General features: G+C 41.6%; 1 protein-coding gene and 1 pseudogene across 1 annotated transcript in view; one reads left to right on the plus strand and one right to left on the minus strand.

Moving 5' to 3' along the window:
* The first annotated feature begins 61 nt into the window (after nucleotides 1–61).
* ARL3 (ADP ribosylation factor like GTPase 3) overlaps nucleotides 62–25803 on the plus strand; it is a 34787-nt gene continuing 9045 nt past the window's right edge. Inside the window, exons 1-5 of the mRNA XM_032881270.1 lie at nucleotides 62–242; nucleotides 6746–6889; nucleotides 12621–12737; nucleotides 23814–23864; nucleotides 25422–25607. Of these exons, the coding sequence (XP_032737161.1) occupies nucleotides 240–242; nucleotides 6746–6889; nucleotides 12621–12737; nucleotides 23814–23864; nucleotides 25422–25607 (501 nt within the window). The 5' untranslated portion in view covers nucleotides 62–239. The remainder of the gene's footprint in view (nucleotides 243–6745; nucleotides 6890–12620; nucleotides 12738–23813; nucleotides 23865–25421; nucleotides 25608–25803) is intronic.
* LOC116881485 lies at nucleotides 18541–19543 on the minus strand (annotated as a pseudogene).

Genomic DNA, 25803 nt, shown 5'->3' on the forward strand with positions numbered 1-25803 from the left:
TTAACCATTCGCGGGGTCTCCACCAGCCGGCAGCCGGCTCCAGTAGTTCCAGCCGCCCGCCTGCGCGTGGGCGGGCACTTTGGCGCGCTTGCGCACTTTGGGAAAAGCGGAGCTGGACTCCGCCCCGGTACGGCCGCTCTGCTCCTCCGCTGAGCGTGCGAGGGACGTCGGGGGCGGTGCCGCAGCAGTTGCCCCTGGTAACCGGGAGGCAGGAGGAGGAGGAGGGACTCGGCGGGAGGATGGTGAGTGTGGGGGCCCGGGCCCCTCTGGAGATGGCCGGTCACCCCCCTCCCGTCCTCAGGCCCAGGGCGGGGCACTGCGCTTGAAGCCAAAGAGGGAATGGGACGGCGCTTAGCCTGCGGTCTGGGTTCTGGATTGGTTTCGGGGGGCAGCGGGGAGCCCGGAAGGTGGGCCCTTGGAAGGAGACCTGGGCCCGGGGAGGAAGGCGGGGCTTGCAGCGGGTCCGAAGCTAGGGAAAAGGGCTGGAAGGTTGCGTGGCTATCCGGGTACAGAGCTGGGACTCCATCATTACTAGGGACTGAGGCGAGGGCGGATCCGAGTAGCTGCGGAAAGCAGCCTCCGCATGCAGGCTTAGATCGTCCTAGGGAATCGGCCTTCCCGTACCGCTGGAAAGTGGGTCCACCCGGGTCACGCCAGAAGCGGGGAGAAGGGTCAGGGCTACTGTCTTTGGATAATTTGACCAAAGGTGCATGCATGGGAGAGGTGCATGCAGGGGAGATGGTAGCCTAGCTCTCCTCTTCCTCGAGATGCGCCTGCCTCTGGGGGGAGGGGTGTAAATCCCAGGACACAAAGAGGTACCGCTTGCACTGGGTGCCTGGTGGATTTTACGCCGTCTTGGTGTCTGCGTGGCAGGCTCACTTATGCAGCAACGAGTTATTTGCTGAGAGTTCTGTAAAGTCTGGTTGATGATGCTGACCTGTTTTCCCTTCAATACTTAATCCGTATTGAAGGAGGCAAATATGCTGCACGGTCCTTAGTATTTGATTTCAAACCTGTTGCAACCTTTTACATAAGACCACACCAGAAACAAAGCTCTTAATCTCACCTTGGGATTTCCAAACTAAAAAGAATGGGACATTAAAGCTGGAGTGGCTATCTATTAGGTTTTCTCTGTCAGACTTAAAGCTTCCCCAAATTGTGAATTATGATGTGTGAAACATTTGACCGTTGACACGCTGTTTCTTGTTGATTTCTGTGCAGTTAGTTGGAGGGTATTGACATGGAATTAAGTAGTTTTAGAGCAAGTCAAAGCAAATTGACTTTGAAGCGTTTAGAATAGGTTAGTTGGTTTACCAGCTGCACAGAGCCAGGCACTCAAATTTACAGTTACTTCCCCACCCCGCGGTCCCTTTTGACTTTTAGAAATGTCCAACCTCCATTAATTTATGAAGAAAAGACTAGATGTCTGCAAGGGGGGAGAAAATGCATGCACCTTTGGTCAAATTATCCAGTGAGTAAATTTTGATAGGAAAAAGAATTGATTTTACATTCTCAGATTGTTAAAGAAGTAGAATTATTTGATCTGAAGTTGCCAATCACATTTCACACTTGCTACATTGCAGTTTTATTAACCTCAGGCTAGACAGATTTTTACATGTTTTCTTTTTATTAATCATTTATACACGAGCTGAGCATTTAAAGGCTAGATTTTTCTCAACAAATGAGTACAAACATAAATATTTACACAGAAAATAACTAGAATTGGAATGAAAAAGGCATGCCAAACCAACAGAGAATGAGATGTCATCATAAATGAGAAACGCATGAGAGTTAGCTAACTTTTCCCAGTTTGTTATCAATTAAGTGGACTGTGTAATTTCATGATTGCTTAATTTATAATTACAGGCCACAATAAATTAACCACTGCTCATGTGTCCAGTGCAAATTGACACTGTAGATAGCAAGACCTAATACAATAGCAGCACTATTGTATACAACTGTTGTGTTCATTGATCAAGACAGATTTTGTTTTTGTTTTTTGCTTTTTCTTTTTTCCTAAAATGAATATGAAATTAGGGCAAATCATTCTGGATTCTTTATCTGGTTTCCCAAATACATCTTTTTTTTTTTTTTAATCTCCAAAAGTGTGAGCTATTCTTAGAACTGAAAGTGGAACATAGAATTTAAACCATCAGTGGTGTGATTAAGTGTGTCACATCTGGTATCCCACCCATCCCTGTGATAACTGTACAACTGGAGACTGAGTCCCAGGTTTTTGCTTCTGCTTTTTAAACAACTTCAGCTATGACTAATACATTTTATTTCTTATTTAAAAGCCCAGATGTTTTCTCTGAACTTTTGGTCAGCTATTTTAGCCCTGCCTTTTGATATCAAGTTTTCAGTGAAATACTAAGATAACGGTAATGTTAGTGCATTAAGTCATTACTATTTAACAGATGACTCCTTCATTCAGAAATTATTTATGGAGGGGCGCCTGGGTGGCATAGTGGGTTAAACTTCTGCCTTCGGCTCAGGTCATGATCTCAGGGTCCTGGGATCGAGCCCCGCGTCGGGCTCTCTGCTCAGCAGTGAGCCTGCTTCCCCCTCTCTCTCTGCCTGCCTCTCTGCCTACTCGTGATCTCTCTCTCTCTGTCAAATAAATAAATAAAATCTTTAAAAAAAAAAAAAAGAAATTATTTATGGAGTACTTTCTACATATACGAACCTAGTGGTAGTTAGCAAGCATGTTCAGCATTTGAAGATTGTTCCTAAAATTGTGTTTTGGGGTCAGAAAATGGTCAGTGAAAAATTAAAAAAAAAAACACAACTATGGCTTTGAGTGTGTACTATGCACTATGCTTTACATTCCTCGTCTCACTTAATCTTCATAGCATTGTTTCTTAAGATATAAATATTGTTCCCGGTTCCCGTTTTCTAGGTGCCAAGGGTTACGCATGTAAGAAAGATGAATTTAAGTGTATGAAATTCCAAAACCCATAATGGTTTTTTTGTTTTTGTTTTTGTTTTTGTTTTTTAAGTAATCTCTACCCACAATGTGAGGCTTGAACTCATGACCCAGAGATCAAGAGTCACTCAGCCTGCCAGGCACCTCCCAAGCACCTCCCAACCCCCAATGTTTTTAATTAGGACTCTGGTGAGGTGGGAGCCCACTCTTCCTGAGGAAATGCCCATGTGTTGCCCCCCTCAGGAAACATTGTATTTATTCAGTAGAGAGATGAGGAGAAAGAAGAAGAGAAAGAAGAACCTTGGGTGAGGTTCTCCCTATCAAAACTATAGGAGTTCCTGAAGTTAATAACGGCTCCCTTAGCAGCATAATATTTTGTTAAAGAGGTAAAGATACATGAAAGTCAGTTCCATTTAAGCTAGTTATGGGGAGTGCATGTTCTTGACAGTCGGATTACCTAATATTTAAATTCTAACTGCTCCTCAAGGCCACATATACTTTCCATCCACCATCACATTCCTCTCTCACCCTCTACCACCCCAGTTTCTCTTAATGACCTAGTTTGTATCATTTCAGGTCAGGCCACCTTGCCTCTGCCAGTAGTTGAGTTGAAGCTGATTTGGGGGCAGATAAAATATCTGTAGTCAATAGCACATCTATTCATAATTTGCCTGTAGAAAGTTTGTTTAGATATTTTATGACTGAGTCAGACCACTTCTGTCCACCAGGGTGCAGATAACTTATATGCACACATGCTGATGATAGACTTTATACAATTAACTAAAGCTCTGATTTCTTAAATCACCTTTAATGTCAAAGGAGTGCAAATCCTACACAGAAATCATGTCTGTTTTGCTCACTGTTGTACTTGGGGCACATTGTGGATATTTAATGTGAATGAGGGAATGAATGACTGGGTATTTGAACCAAAAATGCACTTTAAAAATTTGTTTCCTTGTACTTATACTGCAAAACTCAGCCCCATAATAAAATTAACTTCTAATGGCTATCTCCCTTCATTTGACATTTAAAACAAAGTATGGACTCTTATGTTTAGAAACATAGACTTACTCTGTTCTCTTTCCTCCAGCCTCTTAAATCCGCTTACTTTGTACCTTTCAGGCAGAACTCTGATATCTATAAATATCCTCTTCCGTATTTAGCAAACCTTGATAATCCTGTGATCCCCTGTCCTCGGTAGTTGGGTTAATATGATGCTGTACTGTATTTGCATCTGTCTTCCCTAGACCGTGCTTCACATGCCATTTATCATTTTGATAGAAGAAAATAGTAGCTGAACTTTTCATTTCTCTGTAATTTCACTTAAAGGTAAACCATATGAAGTCATTGTTTCCTGATAAGGAAAATCACTTATTAGAAATATACAAGTATAGGGACACCTGGGTGGCTCAGTTGGTTAAGCCGCTGCCTTCGGCTCAGGTCGTGATCCCAGAGTCCTGGGATCGAGTCCCGCATCGGGCTCCTTGCTCAGCAGGGAGCCTGCTTCTCTCGCTGCCTTTGCCTGCCTCTCTGCCTGCTTGTGTGTACTCTCTCTCTATCTCTGGCAAATAAATAAAATCTTTAAAAAAAAAAAAAAGAAATATACAAGTATCATTTTTTTCAAGATTTTATATATTTATTTGACAGACAGAGATCACAAGCAGGCAGAGAGAGAGAGAGGAAGGGAAGCAGGTTCCCTGCTGAGCAGAGAGCCTGATGCGGGGCTCCATGCGGGGCTCGATCCCAGGACCATGAGATCATGTCCTGAGCCAAAGACAGAGGCTTTAACCCACTGAGCCACGGAGGCGTCCCAATATAAGTAACATTTTTTGATACCTTTAGGTTAATAACGTTCAGGTATAGCTAGAATGGTTTTCTCTTCTGTGCTTTGCTTCTCTTCTTTTAAAATGAATAGAAATTACTTTCTCTTCGTTGTTCAATTTTCAAATATAATGAGTGTATAAAAAGTCTCAGTCTGCAGAAAGCAGTATTTTTATTTACAGATTTGTTTTAAAAGAGGAGACATGTGAGGAAAAACCTAAAACGTTCATTTTGAACCTTGAAAATGTTTTATAGAAACAGCTTTCCTGATTTCTGCACTTGTAGATAATACATGAGAATTTTACCTGTACTGTCGTTTCATGTACTGATGTGATAAATTTTGGTTATTTTAGAATTTTATTGGAAGAGGTAATGAGGACATCTAATCAAGAACTCAGGATGAGTAGTACAATGTGTTTCCCTGTTCTAGCCTTTTTATATTACCAATCCCCTGAGGATCTCAGAATTCTAATTTTAACTGCTCTGAAAGGTGGTATTATAAATGAGTGATTGCAATGTAGCTAATAGAAGCCAGGGAGACTTCTCATAAATACAGTTTAAAAAAGGAATGGTGTCAGAATATTCAAGGCCAGATTAGATAAAAACAAGAGAAAAATGTCATGCCAAAAAAAAAAAAATAAAAATAATAAAAAAGAACTGCCTATCTTTTGGTTTGTTTGAAATCAATCACTCTTGCCTAAATCTTTTGGTATAGAATTTGTCTTTCTGTCTTAAGCTAAATCTTCCATCTTATTATGGAAAAAATTGAGGCACAGAGAGGTTAATGTAATCCTTTGCAAGTCGGTGCAAATACAGAATACTGGGAGTGGTAAACAAAGAATCTCTGAGGCAGAAAGGAATTCTTAATAATTATGCGTATTTGCATATCATTGTCCAAAGACTCAGTTGTTGAGAATTATTTCACAGAATGGTTATTTGATCTTAGTGAACAGGCTGGTTTGAATTATTGCCTGGTGCAATAACGATAAAAAAAAATAACCATTTTATATAATTCTAAGACTCAGCTTGAAGGAATTTCTGCTTGGGCTGGGAGATTAGATTATATGCCCTTTAAACTCTGGAATTCTTTGATTCTTGTTGTAACTCATTGGAACAAGACTGTCAGCTGCAGGACAGAATAACTATCTTACACGATTTTTCTTATGTTTGTAGCTAAAAAGCAAAGTGGTTTATTTCTAGCCATTAAAAAATAATAAAAACAAGAAACAAATATTGTATTAAATTACTAGTCAAAAATGCCCTGGTGAAATTGTGATTGTTTTTATTCTTCATGACTGACTTTGGCAATGTTCTAACCTCTCTGTTGTAGCAGATTCTTCATCTGAAAAACATAATTTATACCATGCATTGGGGTTTTTTTAGATGATAGAGTATTTTTAATGCTGAAATCTTAAATGTAAACTGAAATAAAGTCAAACAATTTTGTAAAACTTTTTTTTGTATTTTGTGTGTGTATGTGTGTAGCACTGTAAAACCTTGCACTTACTTGGGTGATAACTGTATTAAATTCAACAGTTATTATCTAATGTCCGTCTAATAAGTGCCAGGCATGGTGAGAGACCAAAGCTATAACTTCACTCTAGGAGTGAATACACTCTAGGAGAAAAATACAAGAATCAATTACCTATAGTCTGATAGGATGCGTGCTCTACTCTAAGTGTGTATGAAGGGCTTTAGGAATGTGAATTGTAGTTCACACTCCCAGAAGATTGGGGGTGACTGCTAAACTAGATTAATAGGAGGAACAAGAATAAGCCATGCTATTTATTGAGTTGATAAATTTGCTGAAGTACTTCTGCCAAAACTTAGGAGGAGGAAGCAAATGGAATAAATGACATTGAGCTGGAAAGTAATACTGTGAGCTCTCCACAACCAAGAACCTTTTTCAAGGAGATATTCTCAAGAAGATAATCTGGTATCTACTAATATCAAAGTCAGTGCCCCAAAACTAATCTCTCTTCTTCACGGTTGTTTAAGGGCTTGCTCTCAATTTTGCGCAAATTGAAAAGTGCACCAGACCAGGAGGTGAGGATCCTTCTCCTGGGCTTGGATAATGCTGGCAAGACCACTCTTCTGAAGCAGCTGGCATCTGAAGACATCAGCCACATTACACCTACACAGGTGAGCGCTGCCCTGGCCCCAGGTGCTTGTGTGACATATGGAAAGTGATCATAGCAATATGGAAGGCAAAATGGGAAATAGTTTTGTCCACCCTCAAGTTTTGCTACTGAGAAAAGTCTATACAATTTAAAAATCATCTAAGATTTCAAAAACATATCAAGAGATTCCGTAGGTATGAGGTACTTAGAATAGTCAAATTCATAGAGACAGAAAGTAGAAAAGGGGGCTGGAGACAGAGGGGATTGGAAGGGTGTGTGCTTAATGGGCACAGAGAGTCAGTTGTAAGATGGAAAAGTTTCTGTGGATGGCTGCTGGACGGTTGCACAACAGTGTAAATGCACTTAGTACTACTGAACCCTACACTTAAAAATAGTTAAAATGGTAAATTTTATGTTATGTATATTTTACCAATTCTTTTTTTTTTTTTTAAGATTTTATTTATTTATTTGACAGAGATCACAAGTAGGCAGAAAGGCAGGCAGAAAGAGGAGGAAGCAGGCTCCCCACTGAGCAGAGAGCCAGATGTGGGGCTCGATCCCAGGACTCTGTGATCATGACGTGAGCTGAAGGCAGGGGCTTTAACCCACTGAGCCACCCAGGTGCCCCTATTTTACCAATTCTTAAATAAATCATTTAAATAAGCATAAATAGGAGTGCCTAGGTGGCTCAGCTGGTTAAGCGTCTAGCTTGGGCTCAGATCATGATCCTGAACTCCCAGCATCAAGCCCCACATCGGGCTCCCTACTCAGCAGGGACTCTGCTTCTCCCTCTGCCCTTCACCCCACTCATGCTCTCTGTCTCTCTCTCCCTCCCAATTCAAATAAAATCTTAAAAAAAAAATAAATAAGCATATATATATTCAAGACACAATTAATTCCCTCAGCTCTAAGTGATTACTTTGAAAAAAATAGCTTAATCTTCTCATAATGAAATTAATATGTGCAGAAAATACAGAGAGGGGGCGCCTGGGTGGCTCAGTCCGTTAAGCATCTGCCTTTGACTCAGGTCATCATCTCAGAGTCCTGGGATCAAGCCCCACATTGGGCTCCCTGCTCAGTGGGGAGCCTGCTTCTTCCTCTCCCACTGCCCACCCCCATGCACCTTGCTTGTGTGTACTCGCTCTCTCAAATAAGTAAATAAAATCTTAAAAAAGAAAATACAGAGAGAATATAAAAGAAAAACCCAGAGTACTATGAGAAAAACTGTTGCTATTTTAGTGTATATTTTTCAGACTTAATAAATGCAAATATATATTACTTTTTAATTTAAAAATCACATATATTTTTTAATCCAGCCTCTTGGCTAGGGCTAATCAGCAAAATACAAAGGAGAAGGCAACAGTGGTGCTGCCAGTGTGGAAGTTGAAAGACAAATCCTAAGTGGAACAACCCTCCTTCTTTAGACCTCCTTCTCAGTAGGAAAGCCTGAGAAAGCTTGACCTTCGACCAACCCGTCAGGTTTCCTAACTAGAGGACAGCGCGGTTGGTCTTAGTCACTTTAAAGTGTTTGAGCATTAGAGGTTTTAGCAAAAGCAGAGTTTTTTAAAGCATTTTCCACCATTGTACTGTGATATGAGTTTGGTGTCAGGTTTGAATGGCTGTGCTGGTATGTGTACTTCACAGCTTGTGAGTCTTATTGATCTGCAACTTTTTGCAGAAAAGTCATTTCAATTGCTACCAAATGAGCAATTTTACAGCTTCTGAGCAAATTTAATGTATAGCCTAAGGAGGAGCAAATTACAGTAGTCTAGCCTAGAAGGGCTAAAAACACATATTACTGTGTCAGGATTTCTGCCAGAAAAAGAAAAGTCTAGGGTTTTTTTCTTTTTAATTGAGTATTAGCAGTAGGCTGTATCTCTTAGGAGTACCAGTAAAATGAGGGCATCCAGCACTGTGAACATAGAAATGAACTCTTAGGTAATGGACTCAAAGTTCCAATTCTAACTTTCAGGCTTTATTTGGTATGTTATAGGTGATTTTGTTATTATATGATGTCAAGTTTTCATATTTATTTTTTTTAAAAGATTTTATTTATTTATTTGACAGAGAAAAAGAGATCACAAGTAGGCAGAGGCAGGCAGAGAGAGGAGGGAAAGCAGGCTCCCTGCTGAGCAGAGAGCCCGATGCAGGGCTCGATCCCGGGATGCTGAGATCATGACCGGAGCAGAAGGCCCTGGCGCCCCTCTTTTTTTTTTTTTTTTTTTTTTTTTTTTTAATTTATTTGAGAGAGAGCAAGCAAGCATGTGTGCAGGTTGGGTGGAGGGAGAGGGCGAGAAGCTCAAACTCCCCACTGAGCACAGAGTCCAACAGGAGGCTGGATCTCATAACCCTGACATCATGACCTGAGCCAAAACCAAGAGTCCAACGCTTAACCATTGACTGAGCCACCCAGACACCCCTTTTTCTGGTTATTTTTAAGTAGGCTCTACATTCAGTGTGAACCCAACAAGGGACTTAAACTCATGACCCTGAGGTCAAGACATGAGCTGAGATCAAGAGATAAATGGCTACTTAACCAACTGAGCCACTCAGGTGCCCCCATATTTATTCTGTAAAAACAAGCCTTCAGGGTGCCTGGCTGACTCAGTCAGAAAAACATGTGACTCTTGATCTCAGGGTTGTGAGTTTGAGCCCCACATTAGGTGTACAGATTACTTAAAAATAAAATCTTTAAAAAAATTTTAGAAAAACAAGCTTTCATTGTGTTTTGTTTTATATTAGAAGAAGTAGGAGCACCTGGGTGCCTTGGTTGGGTTTCTGCCTTTGGCTCAGATCATGATCCCAGGGTCCTGGAATTGAGCCCCCCATCAGGCTCCGTGCTCAGTGGGGAGTCTGTTTCTCGCTCTCCCTCTCCCTCTGTGTACATATGCCCTCTCTGTCTAGCTCTCGTGCTCTCTCAAATAAATAAATAAAATCTTAAAAAAAAAAAAAAAAAAGAATGTATCCTTTTTTTCTATGCATGTATGTGATGGGCATATTTAAAGATTTTATTTTATTTTTTAAAGATTTTATTTTACAGAGAGCATGAGCAGAGGGAAAAGGAGGGGAAAGAATCTTAAGCAGACTCTGCATTGAGCATGGAGGCCCATGTGGTTGGATCTCAAGCACCTGAGATCATGACCCCAGCCAAAACCAAGAGTCAGATGCCCAGCCAACTGAGCCACCCAGGTGCCCCTAAAAGACTTTATTTTCATTTAATCTCTACACCTGACATGGGGCTCAAACTTACAACCCTGAGATCAAGAGTCGTATGCTGTACTGACTGACTCAGCCAGGCGCCCCTATGATGGGTATATTTAAAATAAAAAATAAAAATGACAGGTGCCTGGGTGGCTTAGTGTGTTAATAGTCTGCCTTCAGCTCAGGGCATGATCCCAGGGTGCTGGGATCAAGCCCCACTTCCAGCTCCCTGCTCAGTGGGGAGCCTGCTTCTCCTTCTCCTCTTGCCCCTCTCCCTCATGCTCTCCCTCACTCACTCTGCTCTCTCTCTCTCTCAAATATATAAAATTTTGGGGCACCTGGGTGGCTCAGTGGGTTAAAGCCTCCGCCTTCAGCTCAGGTCATGATCCCAGGGTCCTGGGATCGAGCCCCGCATCAGGCTCTCTGCTCCACGGGGAGCCTGCTTCCCCCCCACCCCGCCTCTGGCTGCCTCTCTGCCTGTCAAATAAATAAATAAATAAATAAATCTTTTTATAAATAAATAAAATCTTTTTTAAAAAAAGTAAAAGAGGGGCACTTGGATGACTCAGTAGTCAAGCGTCTGCCTTCAGCTCAGGTCATGATCCCGGGGTCCTGGGATCGAGCCCTGAATTAGGCTTCCTTCTCTGCGGGAAGCCTGTTCTCCCTCTTCCCCTCCCCCTGCTCATGTTACCTCTCTCACTGTGTCTCTCTCTGTCAAGTCAATAAATAAAATCTTAAAAAAATAAAAAAGTAAAAATAAAAATGACTCATAAAGAATATACCATATCATCATTTTCACTAAATAATATATCCTGAATATCTTTCTACGTTGTTAATGTATGTAAATACTTATGTAATACCCATCTCTAAATGCTCTCACCCATTATTACTTCCTTTGAATAATTTCTTAGATTTGTCGGTCCGATGACTTAATAGAATTTTTTTTCTTTTGATGACTTACAGAATTTTTTTGGATGACTGCAAGAATTTTAAGGCAGTTGACACATTTGGTCAAATTCCAGGAGTTACTCTTACTCATCTCCTCCTTCATTCTAGATTTGACATTATTGGCTTTGACATTTAATATTGTAGTTAAGTGTAGAATTTTTAAGCACACAAAAGTGGTTTTGTCAACGAGTCAGAATGAAGCTGCCTTTTACAAAATAAGCTTAAGCCACTTCCCGTTAGAGTTCTTCAACTTCTAATTTGTTCAGTCGTGGGCATCTTACAGGAGCTGGAGTCAGCATCGTCCCCACGTATCCCCTATAGTCTGTTTATCCTCAGTGGCAATTGGGTGGCAGTGTTTCTGCGCCGTCACACTGTGCCTTATCCTTCTGCACGAGGCAAGTAGTACTGGCAGGCTGCCAGGTGAGGCAGCCCCAGGCCCACTTTACTCCAGTTATCCTGGATGAAATGTCACTTCTGTGGTAGCAAGCTGTTGATTGGATTTTTCAAGTCCTGATTTCACTATATCCTTCTCAGAAAAAGATTTATTTTTTAATTATGGCTCGTGCAATGCCTTCTCTCCAAACCCCAGAGGTCTTGTTAATTTGTTTCTCTCCACACCAACTCCCAGCTCACAGTTCCACCTGCCCCTGATCTGCTCACCTTCCTCCGAGTTCCACCTTGAGTCACTGTCCTGAAAATGAATACTTTCAAGTTCATTTGAAATGCTTATGAAAGAACAGTGGCCAGTGCCTGCTTGTTTATTTGCATCACTTCCTATAACTGAGGGCCCCACTTCAGAGTTTGAACATGCTGTTCCCGTAGGCCATCCCTTCCTCGTGGGGCTAAGAGCCCAGTTACAAATCAGCCTGTCCCATAGCATCGTGACTTCAGCTCCCTGCTTTTCCTGATTAACCCATACGAAGAAATTTCTTAAAGAATCCTGTCTTCCAGATTGTAGCTCTTGCTTCTTTTTAAATTTGGAATTTATTCTGTTCTATTGAGTCTTCAGATTCAGCTTCTATTTTTGTGTTAATTAAATGTAATAATCTGTTAGTGTTGATTATCAGAACTATTCTCATTCCAAGTTGTCCTCGGGTATGTATGTGTGCACACGTGCGTGTCTGTGCATGTGTGTACACTTATTACAGAAGGTGTCATGTTAGCCATGACATTAATATTGACTCCAAACCCAAATGTAGTAAGCATGTAGAAACACATTTCTTTCTTTCCTATCATAACAGACTATTTTCAGTATTACCAGTATCACATTTGGCGGAGTATCTCACAACTAATAAATAACATAGCTGTAAAATATAACTTTGTCAGAATTATGATCTCAGGGGCGCCTGAGTGGCTCAGTGGGTTAAGCCTCTGCCTTTGGCTCAGGTCATGATCTCAGGGTCCTGAGATCGAGCCCCACATCAGGCTCTCTGCTCAGAGAGAGCCTGCTTCCCACCCCACTCCCTCTGCCTGCTTCTCTGCCTACTTGTGATCTCTGCCTGTCAAATAAATAAATAAAATCTTAAAAAATAAATAAATAAAATCTTTTTTAAAATTATGATCTCAAAGCTTAATAAAGCTTGGTGTTTTTGCCTCTGTTTCAGGGATTTAACATCAAAAGTGTACAATCACAAGGTTTTAAACTGAATGTATGGGACATTGGTGGACAGAGAAAAATCAGACCATACTGGAGAAATTATTTTGAAAATACTGATATTCTCGTAAGTACTCCTTCTGATGTCCTAATTCATAGTCTTTTCTACAGTGTGTGAGGAATATTAACACTGTAATGTTCTTTCTTGTCAGTAATTCCACTGCTGTAACATGAGTCACTATGAATTTAGGGCTAGCAGGAGACTACAGATGTGAGAGAGAAATATCTTTGTATAATTTGTATATGAGTTTTGCTTTTGCTCAGTACAGCCTTGTGCCCACACTCACCTTGACAAAATAAAGTATTAATTACCACAGTGATTTGAACATCAGAAGGGAAATCAGAAGATAGTGCCACTGACTCCACCATCCCAAGGAAATCAGTAAGAGTATCCCGAAGAGGCAAGCAAGATGGTGGAGGTCCTGGAGATAATGATGCATAAGTAATGGTTGAAAGACAGATGTTCTTCCCAGAAAAGAAACTTGGAACTGTTTTCAGTTGCTTCAAGAGCTATGTTAAGTCAGAGTTGTGCCTCGTCATGAATAGTTCTAGAGGACGGGATGAGGAGCAGTCTAGGGAGTATTAGGTGGCAGAGTTTAACCCAGCATAAGAAGTCTCCTATCATCGTCACTGTCCAGAAGTAGAAGCAGGTGCCCTGTGCATTGGGGATTGATTCCCTGGCTCAGGCAGCGTTCGTTCAGGAAGGGGCCGAGATCTTAGCTCCCTTAGCTTTCTGGACGACTACTGTTTCGGAATTCTTGGAGATTTCACTATCCACGTACTCCATTTCTCCAATACGTAAGCCTCTCAGTTCATCCACCCTACCTTGTGTACCTTGTGTCATGATCATGGCCTAAAACCAGGGGGTCTCATGAACTTAGACAGGAAAAAAAAAAAAAAGCACTGCATATTATTTTCATTAAACTCTACTGGAAAGTTTGCATTTACTACAATTCTGACCATAGACAAGGAACTGCCCTAAAGTCAGCCATACTGGTGCCTTCATTACCAATAGAAACCATCTTGCATCTCAAATAATTTCACTCTCTGCTTTTGCTTCCTATGTGTCTTTCTACTGGATCATTCTATGGGCATGCACACAGCCTGTGGCTTTTCTTGTTTAAAAACAAGAAACTCTTGCCCTGGCTGTATATCCCATCCAGATACAGTCCTTTTCCTCAGTTTCTTTTTAAAACAAAACTCTGAATTTTCTGAGCTCTGTCTTCATTTCCTCCTCCTGTTCTCTCTTGAACCGTCCATTCAGACCCACCAAGAATTCCAGATTGCTAAGGTTTTCCATCGCCCTCTTACTTGACCTAGCCATGCAGTTAAGGAAGTCAGTGTTGCGGTCATTGACACATTATCTTCCCCTGTTTTCCAGAATACCATTCTATCTTGGATTTTCCTCTTATCTCACTGGCTACTCTTTCTCAATCTCCATTGCTGTTTACCCCCTTGTTTCCCTCCAGATGTTGGAGTGCTCCAGAGTTCAGGCCCGTGCTTTTCTTCTCTAAGTTGTGGCTTAAGTGACCTCATCCAATTTCAAGGCATTAATTACCACCTACATGCTGGTGAATCCCACCCCATTATCTCCAATTGGAAACTCTCCCCTGAACCTCAGTTTCATATATAGCTAGCTGCCTATTTGACATCTCCATTTCAGCAGCTAGTAAGTCCCGTCATCCTCAGCATGTCCAGAACCCAAATTCCTATCTTCATCCACCCTTTGCCAGACTTGCTTCTTCTATCTTCTTCTCAGTAAACGACAGTTGCATTCATCCAAAAGCATTTTGGAGTCATCCTTTTCTTCTCGCTCCCCATCTCTGACCTATCAGCCAATCTTGTCAGTTCTACCTTTAGAATAGTTCTAGAATCTGACCACTTCTTTCCAGCCCACTGCTACTGTGTGTTGATTTTTGCAGTGTCATCCCCTCTGGTCTCGTTGCTTTTGCCTTTCCTCCCTAACATCTCTTCTCAGTGCTATATCTATAGTGATCCCATTAACACAGAAGTTTCCCATCTCAGAATAAAGTCAAAGTTCTTACACTGGCCCCCTGCCTTCTGGCTTGTCTTACCTGTCTTCTCATTCCCCTCTTTAACTTGGTGCCAGCCACACTGACCTGCTTGCTGTTCCTACAACACTGGCCTAGTCCCACCTCAGGGCCTTGGTCATTGCTATTTGCAGTGCTAGGATTCTTTTCCCTTAGATGTCCTCATGGCTTATTCCCTCACCTCCTTCAAGGCTCTGCTCACATGTCACTTTACCACTGAGACCTTCTCTGATTACTATATTTAAAATTGTGACTCCTATCCCTACCCTTCTGGCACTGTAATTTTTCTCTGCTTCTTTTTTCTTTTCTTTATTCAGATCTATTGGTACTCATCACCATCAGAAATGTTTTTATTTATTACCCTCCTCCCCCAGAATGTAATATCTACAAAGACAGGGACTTTGTTGTCTTTGTTTTGTTTTGTTTTAACTTTTGTATCTCCAGTGCTTAAAAACGTGCCAAATGAAATGGACAAAAATGTGTAAGATATACTGTATTAGAATTTAAAACTTCTGCTCTGAGAAAGACACTATTAAGAAAATTAAGAGATAAGCCAATATTTGAATAAGAAATATTTGCAAATAAGAAACTATTTGCAAAACACATATGGGATAAAGTACTTGTATCTAAAATATACAAAGAGGGGCACCTGGGTGGCTCAGTTGGTTAAGCATCTGACTCTTGATTTTGGCTCAGGTCATGATCTCAGGGTTGTGAGATCAAGCCCCTTGTCAGTCTCCACACTGAACATGGAGCCTGCTTAAGAGTCTTTCTCCTTCTCCTTTTGCCCCTCTTACCCTAAAACACACACACACACACACACACACCCCTCTTAAAACTCAATAGTGAGAAAACAAAAAAACCCAATTAAAAAGGGGACAAAAGACACCTCACCAATGAAGATACACAGATAAGCTTATTTAAAGATAATCCACATCTTAGGGAACTGAAAAACAATGAAATGCCACTACATACATACCAGAATGGCTAAAATCCAAAAAACTGATAATACCAAATGCTAGCAAGGAGGAAGAGCAACAGGAACTTCTGTTCATTGCCCGTGGAAATGTAGAATGGTACAACTACTTTGGAAGACAGTGTGTAGTTTCTTACAAAGCTAACTATAATCTTACTAAACTGTGTGATCCAGCAATCACTCTAATCTACCCAATTAGACGAAAACTTATATCCACACAAAATCCTGCATGTGAGTGCTTATAGTAGCTTTATTCAGAATTACCAAACATTGGAAGCGACTGAGATGTCTTACAGTAGGCAAATGAATAAACAAACTGTAGTACATCTATATAATAGCATATTATTTCTTGATAAAAAGAAATGAAAAAAAAAATTTTAAGGGGATCTCAAGAAATGCATATTACTAAGTGAAAGTCAGTCTGAAAAAGGATACATCCTCTCTGTTTCCAACTATATGCCATTTTTAAAAAGGCAAACTATAGAAATCGGTAAAAATCTCGGGCGCCTGGGTGGCTCAGATGGTTAAGCCTCTGTCTTCGGCTCAGGTCCTGATCCCAGGGTCTTGGGATCAAGTCCTGCATCGGGCTGCTGCTCAGCGAGGGGTCTGCTTCTCACTCCCCCTCTGCTCCCCCTGCTTGTGTTCTCTCACTCTCTGTCAAATAAATAAATAAAAATAAAATCTTAAAAAAAAAAAAATCTCTACAAGTAAAAAGTTAGTGGTTGCCAGAACTCCAGGGGAGAGTGGAGGGATGGATGAATCGGTGGTGCACAGAGGGCTTTTAGAGTCACGAAACTATTCCGAATGAAACCATAAGGTGCATACATGTTCGTACAGATCCGTCAAAATCCATAGTGTAGGGGCGCCTGGGTGGCTCAGTGGGCGAAGCTCTGCCTTCGCCTCAGGTCATGGTCCCAGGGTCCTGGGATGGAGCCCCGCATCGGGCTCTCTGCTCGGCGGGGAGCCTGCTTCCCCCTCTCTCTCTCTGCCTGCCTCTCTGCCTGCTTGTGATCTCTGTCAAATAAATAAAGTCTTTTTTTTTTTAAATCCATAGTTTAAAATACAAAGAATGAACCGGATGTATCACTATTGGTTCATGAATTGTGAGGAGAAGTGCACCACACTAAAGCAAGAGGCTACTGGGGGAGGGCATGGAGATGGGGTAGGTGAACAGAACTCTCTGTGCTGTCTATCCAGTTACTCTGTAAATAAAAAACTGGTTAAAAATTGAAGTGAAGGAGGAAACACCTGAGCGGCTTGGTTAAGCATCTGCCTTCAGCTCTTGTCATGATCCTGGGGTGTTGGGATTGAGTCCCATATCAGGCTCCTGGCTCGTGGGGAGTCTGCTTCTCCCTCTACCCTTCCCCCATGCTCATGATCTCTCTCACTCTCATTCAGATGAATAAATAAAATATTAAAAATATTGGTTCAGGTCATGACCCAGGGTCCTGGAGCCCCGCATCAGGCTCCCTGTTCAGCGGGCAGCCTGCTTCTCCCTCTGCCTGCCTCTTCCCCTGCTTGTGCTCTCTCTCTCTGACAAAAAATCTTTTTTCAAAAATTAAAGTGAGTTAATTAAACTATAGGTTGAAGTCAGATCATTACGCTATACACCTTAAACTTCTACGGTGCTGTATGCCGATTATACCTCAATAAAACTGCTGGGGCTGGGCTATAGATTTCTCGTGCTTTCTGAGTCAAGAGTTAGGGAGAAGCAGGTGGCTGAGAGAAGTAACAGTTTTTTCTGTTCATCTGCTGGATTAAGGTACTTTGAAAGAAATACCCAAATAAGAGGAATATAGAAGGACATTAATGACCGTGAGGATCGATAAGGAAGCCTCAACCTTTCCGGGCTACTTTTAAATCACAGGCTCTAACACCTTGAGGGGAGAATGCAAGGTAGTTGTGGTATGACCCAGACTCCATATTTCTTACTTAGCTGAGAGTGCCCGGGAATTTTCAGACACTCCAGTAAAAGTCGGTCTGAGCTACCTGAGAAGAATTTCTTCCCACTACCTTAGGCTGCCAGTTCCAGACAGTGTTTTGGATTCTAAGTTACCCTTTCATTATTTTCTGGAGCCGTTTGAGATTCAACAAGTCTGGGGGCACAGCTGAATCCCCAGGGTTAGATTCTAAGGCCTTGTGGCTCAGCCCTGTCTGCCAGTTGTAGAAGCAGCTTGGAGTGGCAGTGGTTGATGCATTATATTAGTTTGTCTGTGTTTAATAGTCTTTCGTTGTTGCTTGAGAAGACCTATTACCCTAGCCTCCACACTGCCTAGAACAGGGTTGAAGCTCGATACATTTAGTTACCTGGTTAACTCTTTCCATTTATCTCTAGAGTGTAACAAGAAATTCTTTTTTTTTGAAAGACACATGGAGCCTGGTGATCAGACTATGACATTGAGCAGTCAACAGCATGGGTGCAAAAAAATAAATCTACATTAAAACCCTCTGTTGGAATGCTTTACACTTTCCGTGGAACAGAAACTGAAATAACCTGTTATACAATTAGTCACAAATAGAGTCCTTGAGTTTTTTGCCCAGGCACAGGAGTATTGTCTAAAACATGTCTTCAGGGACACCTGGGCAGCTCAGACAGTGAAGCGTCTGCCTTCGGCTCGGGTCATGATCCCAGGGTCCTAGGATCGAGCCCCGCAGCTGGCTCCCTGCTTTGTGGAGGCTTCTCCCTCTCCCTCTGCCTGCCACTCCCCCTGCTTGTGCTCTCTCTCTGTCAAATAAATACATAAAATCTTTAAAAAATAAAAATAAAATAAATAAACAAAACAAGTCTTCTTTGTAGCAGCGAGGCCCTGCCACCACTGTGCTTGGCTGAGGTCACAAATCTGTTGTAACCTATAGCTTCCCTGTCACTTCTCTGGCTCTCCTCTCCTGCTCAGCTTTGTTTCCTGGCATTCGTGACAACCCACTGCCACTGCTGTAGCCACTGCTGCTACTGGAACCACCACAGCCACCTTGATTTCCTGGTTTGGCAAAGTATTGGCCTCCACCACTGTAGGGGCCAGAGCTTCTGCCTCCAAAATTTCCTCCTTTCATGAGTCTAAAATTTGAGGACTGGTTGTTGTAACTGTCAGTAAATTATTACCAAATCTGTTAGAGCCGTCCCACTGCCACCATAGCCACTACCACCTCGACTGCTACCAATGCCACCTCACCCACAGAAGTTCCCTCCACGACCAAAGTTGTCATTCGCACCAAAACTACCTCCATCACCATCACATCACCGAAGTTTCCAGAACCATTTCAGCCTCTTCGGCTGGATGAAGCACTAACCATCTCTTGCTTAGACAGGGCTTTCCTTACTTCACAGTCATGGCCATTCACATTATGATGTTTTTGAATGACAGTCTTGTCTACAGAGTCATGGTCATCAAATATTACAAAAGCAAAGCCTCTCCTCTTGCCACTGCCTCAGTCAATCATGATTTCGGTCACTTCTACTTTCCCATACTGTTCAAAATAATCTCTTAGGTGATGTTCTCCAGGGTCTTATTTCGTGCCACCAACAAAAATCTTTTTCACACTTAAGTGGGCACCAGGCCTTTGAAAATCTTCTCTTGAGACAGCCCTGTTTGGTTCCACAACTCTTCCATCCACCTTATGTGGCCCCACATTGATGGCTGCATCCATTTCCTCCACGTTGGCTTCCATGACAAACCCAAAGCCTCTGGAGCCCTTGGTGTTTGGATCTCTCATTACCACACAGTCTGTAAGCATTCCCCATGGCTCAGGATGGCTCCTCAGACTCTCATCGGTTGTTTCAAAGCTCAGCCCTCCGATGAAGAGCCTCCACAGTGCTCCAGGCTCTTTGGGAGACTCTGACTTAGACATGATGGCAGTGGGAGGGGAGACTTTAAAGATGCTTACTTGGCGGCGCCCACAGGCAGAAAAAAATAATCCCAAGAAATTCTCACTTTAGAACAGGTGTTGACAAACTGATCCAGCCTGCCTCCTATTATTATGTAGCCTGTGAGCTAAGAATGGCTTTCACATTTTTAAGTGGCTGGGGGGGGGGGGGATCAAAAGAATAAGATTTCATGACACATGAAAATAATATGAAATTTACAGTTCGGAGTCCATAAATAAAGAAGATTGGAGCACAGCCACGTCCACTTGTTTATGGATTTTCTATGGTTGCTTTTGGACTGCAACAGCAAAGTTCAATAGTTAGGAAAGAGATGGTATAGGCCACAGAGCTTAAAATATTTACTTAAAAAATTACCTGACCCCTTATAGAAAAAGATTGACAAACCCCACTTTTGAGCATTAAATGGTTCTCTAGAGGTTTGAAAGAGTCAAGGCAACTCCTAAAAGTGCCAGTCATTCTCAGGGAAGACGATATTGAGGACAGCCGACTTCAGCTTTAATAATTTGGGGGAAATGACTAAGAAATAAAATTTGAGGGGTCATAGAAGGGAGGGGATAGAATGTCTTCCATTTCTCTTAGACCAGAAGATAACAGCTTTTTGATAGATTAAAAATACAAAGTGTTTCAAGATATGGCCATATTACTTCTAAACCCTGTTTACTTTATTATCAGTTTTGTGTTCAGATGCAACATAATATAAACAAATTAACTATGTAATCGTTTCCATATCCAAAGTGTAGAACACCAAGTGAGATGGATCTCAAACAGTCATCTCTTGTATTATTTCCATGATGTCACTCACACTTGAGCCTCGTACTTCTAGAGCGCAAATAATTGAAAACCACATTACCCAGAAACCTCATTTGTCAGTTTCAGCTTCCTCTTAGACTTTTGCTGGAGCTGCCATATCAAGCCCACTTGTAAGTGTCATCCTTCTTTATCTCTGCCTACCCCTCCTGGGGAGAAATACTTAGGAGCAGTAAAATGGCCAAAAGGTGGCAGCAGGAGGGAGGAGGACCAGAATCAAGAGGAGAAACAAAGAGCCCTCCACTCACATGGTTGGATAACTAACTAGTCTCTGGATAATCTACAGTTGATTGAACTTTCATCAAGAAAAAATACTCTTGTCTAGCTCTTCCTCCCCCAACCAAATAAAAATTTCAAAGCAACTGCCACGAAAGATATGAATTGGCTTTGCTTAGGTAAAGCATCATTCTGAGTGCCATGGATTATAACTTCATTTTAGAATAGCTTTATGAAACTTGATTTTTGAAAGTCCAAATTTTTTTTTAAAGATTTTGTTTATTTATTTGACAGAGAGAGAGAGATATCACAAGTAGGTAGAGAGGCAGGCGGTGGGGTGGGGGAGGGAGGGGCGGGGGAAGCAGGCTCCCCGCTGAGCAGAGAGCCTGGTGTGGGGCTCCATGCCAGGACCCTGAGATCATGACCTGAACCCAAGGCAGAGGCTTAACCCTCTGAGCCACCCAGATGTCCCAAAAGTCCATAATTTTTAAAAAATATTTTATGATTTAAGTAATCTCCACTCCATCTTGGGACTTGAACTCACAACCCCGAGATCAAGAGTCACAGGCTCCACCGACTGAGCCAGCCAGGTGCCCAGTCCATGTTTTAGGATCAGTCAAAAACACTAGAAATGTTTAATTTTCCCTGATAGTTTCAGAGTGGCTTTTTTTTTTTTTTTAAGATTTTATTTATTTATTTGAGAGGGAGGGAAAGAGAGAGAGAATGATCGAGCAAGAGCACAAGAGCAGGGGGAGGGAGAAGCAGACTCCTTGCTGAGCAGGGAGCCAAATGTGGGGCTCAATCCCTGGACCTGGGATCCTGACCTGAGCTGAAGGCAGATGCTTAACCAACTGAGACACCAGGTGCCCCAGAGTTTGTTTGTTTGTTTTCATGAATACTTTGTTTTTAGATAAAGTTTCTTAAAATTTTTTTTTTACTTCACTAGATTAATAGCTATTAAAAAAAAAAAAAAGATAGGTTAACCTTATTCTCAGCTATTGACCAGAAGAAAACAGATCCTTGGGTGAAAACGTGAAGACACTAGACAGCACTGGCTTGGCAGGTGACAGGAAGAAGAGAATGCCACTGCAGAAAAACAAACTTGTGGGATCACCAGAGATTGGCTTGTCTCTGTCTTGACTTTTTCACTTGGCCCTTATAATAAATGGGGCTGTTGTTTTACAGACTCTCTCCTAGAATTATTGTGTTGTAATTTTCAAATTTTATACAAGTTATGTGAGAAACATACTAAATGATAGAATTTATGTGCAGTTTAGGAAGATCCTCTTTTTTAATCTTTTTTTTTTTTAAGTAAATTCTACTTTATTTAGAAAAAGGGGCTCAGAATCATGACCCTGAGATCAAGAGTCACATGCTCTCCCAACAGAGCCAGCTAGGTGCCTCCTCCGTCTGAAACTTTTAATGAAAATGTTTCCATGAAATTTCTTGTCAAAGCAATAAGTAGCAAGTAATTTAGCAATTTTAAGTCAAAAATGTCTTCTCATTCACCTTTGGACTCTCGTATTTGGTGATCTTTCTTGTCTGTGATTAAACCACCTTTCCGTTCCTCCTTTCTCTCTAATTATGTTTTGTCATATCAAACATCAATTTCTTTTTTTTTTTTTTTAAGATCTTTATTTTTATTCGTCAGAGAGAGAGGGAGAGGTAGGCAGAGGGAGAAGCAGACTCCCCACTGAGCAAGGAGCCTGATACGGAACTCGTTCCCAGGACCCTGGGATCACGACCTGAGCCAAAGGCAGATGCTTAACCACTGAGCCTCCCAGGCATCCTGTTTTGTGTTGTTTTAGGTGAATATGCTCTTTTAAAGGAGTATTTTCATAATACCATTAGTTTAATAGCAATTTTAAATTCTTTAAAGAAAGTTTGCAAATTTGATAATTTTTAAGAGTAGCAACTGGGAAAACATTTAATATGTTGTTTAATGGGAAAAAAAAAAGGGGGCCTACAAGGGGCACCTGGCTGGCTCAGGGTCATGAGTTTGAGTCCCACATGGGGGTACAGATTACTTAAATAAATAATATTTTTTTAAAAGGCTGACAAAATTGTATCTATAATTTTCTTTTTTAATTATGAAGAAGAATTCGAAGGGAACTTTCACAAGAAATTAAAATAATTAATGTGTTTGAGTTCTATAACTATAGACGATTTTTCTCCTTTGGTCTTACTTCATTTCCCTTATTGTTATTATAGGATGTTATTTATGCAATTAATAAAATTCAGGAATGGGAAAGAAAGCTTGGGATTTATAATTTACAGTGACTCTTGAGACTTCTCTTACTTCTGGCAAAGCCTATGCCCTTGCTATTTCCAGTACTTGATCTTAACCTCCCAGGAAGCCTGAGAAGGTGGGAATGGAATGGAGATCAGGGAGTCTCCTACCTTGGCCCCTGAAGTCAGCGTACAGTTAATACTGCAGAATGTACTTTCAGAGCCATGATGCTCCAGGACTACGGTATTTGTAAGTGCCTCGAGACACCATCCCTTCCCGACAATTTGGGAAGCAGAACAGCAGAGTGCTCAAGAGCACCTGTGGACTTTACTCCCAGGTAGGCCTGAGTTTGAATCCCACACAGATGCCTGGGTGAATCCCAGTCTTGTTAGAACTTGGGCAGAGGGGCACCTGGGTGGCTCAGTGGGTTAAGCCTCTGCCTTCAGCTCAGGTCATGATCCCAGGATCCCTGGGATTAGGCTCCCTGCTCAGCGGGAAGCCTGCTTCTCCCTTTCGCACTCCCCCTGCTTGTGTTCCCTCTCTCACTGTCTTTATCAAATAAAAAATAATTTTTTTTAAAGAACTTGGGCATAATACTTAATTTCTTTGGCTTATGTTTATCTATGTATAAAATGGGAAAATAATGAAATCTCTCATAAAGTCATAACAAGAATTAAGAGAGTAAATCTGAGCAAGAATGTTCAGTGAATACACAATAAATGTTCCTATTTTTATGCTTCTTGGCTCTCCTGACATCTACTTTGGAGCTTTGCTGGAAATATTTTCTGGGTAGCCCCCATTAATCAATCCATCAATCAATCAATTAGTGTATTTTGCATCCATAGGTGAGGTAAGAGTTTTCAGCTCAGTTTCCGTTTGTTGTGCTAATGAGAAATCTGCCTGGGGATCCTCTGCTCCTTCTGCAGAAGCTGCCCTGTCTTCTCTGTTTATTAAAGTAACCTTCTCCTTTTACTTTACAGATCTATGTAATTGACAGTGCAGACAGAAAAAGATTTGAAGAGACGGGTCAGGTAAATAATTCTTCTGTTGAGATGTTTTCCAAATAACTAGGTATTCATTAATCTACCCTGTAAATGTATGAGAGCAAGGGAGGCATTTTTTTGTTTAACCTTTCCAGTTTAAACAAAAAAGTCATTCTGGCAAGCAAGCAAAAATACCAGTTGCCCCCCCCCCAAAAAAAAAGTTGCAAAAAATTTAAAAAAAAAGGTTGCCTTCAAGGAAATCAGTTGAGAGTCCTTTAAACTATTTTTTTGATTACAGCCTTTTAGTTTTAGTCAGATAAACAAGATATAAGCAAATGGAACTTACCACCATGCTCAAAAGTTCAGGTTTCTTCCCAGGCCACTTAGACATGAACCCAGAGGAACAATTCACTTGTCATTTCTATGTACATTTTCAACAGCAGCTTAATTGATCCAAGGGTACCTCTGACAAATTTGAAGGGATGGGAGGAAACATGCAAGCCAAGACTAAGCCGCCCTTATTCCCAAGCCAAGAGATAGACTTTGAACCCAAATATGGCTTCACATGCACAGTACATGTCAACATGATTACACGGTGAGATTTGTGTACACAGTTTTAAAGAGAGAAGCAGTGGACATCACCATTTTACCCAGACGGAGTATACTGATAAGAAGCAAGGAGTAGAATGACCTCTTTAGAGAGGTGTGCAGGGGCTTGGCCTGTGTCCTCAACTGCCACAGGTGGCCTTCCAAAGGTAGCATTCCCCATGTTTATGTCCCCTTTCCCTGAAAATTAGTTTGAGAACTCCTTTCCATACCTTGATGACTTCTGTATCATCACTCGGGTGAAGCAATGCCAAACACGAGCTTAGAGGTAAGGGGTGTTAATAGGATGATATGCCTCTTGAACCTCTAGTTCCCTTGGAAAGATAAAGTGTCCCAAGCAGCAGAAATGTGAGTTGAATAGGGAAGAGGTGGGTCCCCATAATAAGTAAATACACACCATCTCCTATGCTGATTGCAGATGGAATTAACATACAGCTAGGACCCCAAGCAATAACCAAACATCAGACACTTGGCCAGACGGACTAAAGATGGTTATTTTAGGATGTGAGTTTGATGACATGCGGTGCACATGCATGCATGCTTTGAAGGTACAGATTGATGAAGCAACATTATAATCTCCAGAGTCATTGTTATTTTCAGTGTAAAATGTGTATGTCCTATTTGTGTGTGCGCACATGCGTTGAAAGTCATTTGCAGATCACAACCTTCAGTAAGTTTTAAATCTCTATCCACAACATATGTTCTCCTTTGAACAGTGTTTCTGAGGGTATGATCTCTGCATCCATGGCAGAGCCATTCGCGGAGTGTGTTGAAACGCAGATTCCTTGGCCCTACCTCAGTCTTTCCAAATTCAGCATCTCTAGGGTAGGCCCAGGAATCTGCCAGGGAATTCTTCCCCAGGCTCAAGTTTGAGAACCATTGCCCTTAGAAGTTGCTAGTTGATCAGCTTAACACTTCTGTGTTTTTCTAGTTGGAAGTACATGGTTAAATATCATAGATTTCATCCTTCCCTTCCCATCCATTCCCGAAATGATCCAGGAACTAGCTGAATTACTGGAGGAAGAAAAGCTAAGTTGTGTGCCAGTGCTCATCTTTGCTAACAAGCAGGATTTGCTCACGGCAGCCCCTGCCTCTGAAATTGCAGAAGGACTAAACCTGCACACCATCCGCGACCGCGTCTGGCAGATCCAGTCCTGCTCAGCTCTCACGGGAGAGGGCGTTCAGGTGAGATTACCAGAAGGCTTGGTTACCTGGCAATATGGCACCCAACCAACGTAGTCTGTCTCCTTGGTTGAGCTGAGCTAGATAGAAAAATATATGAAACCAGTAGCCTTTGATTGGCAGACAAACGGCTCCAGGATGTGAAAGGCATGGAGGAGTTTGGTTCTTTTTTACTTAGCAACCAATCTGATAATCATTA

The sequence above is a fragment of the Lontra canadensis genome, unplaced genomic scaffold, assembly GCF_010015895.1.
Source record: "Lontra canadensis isolate GAN:19392208 unplaced genomic scaffold, GSC_riverotter_1.0 scaffold3, whole genome shotgun sequence".
Classification (NCBI taxonomy): Eukaryota; Metazoa; Chordata; class Mammalia; order Carnivora; family Mustelidae; genus Lontra; species Lontra canadensis.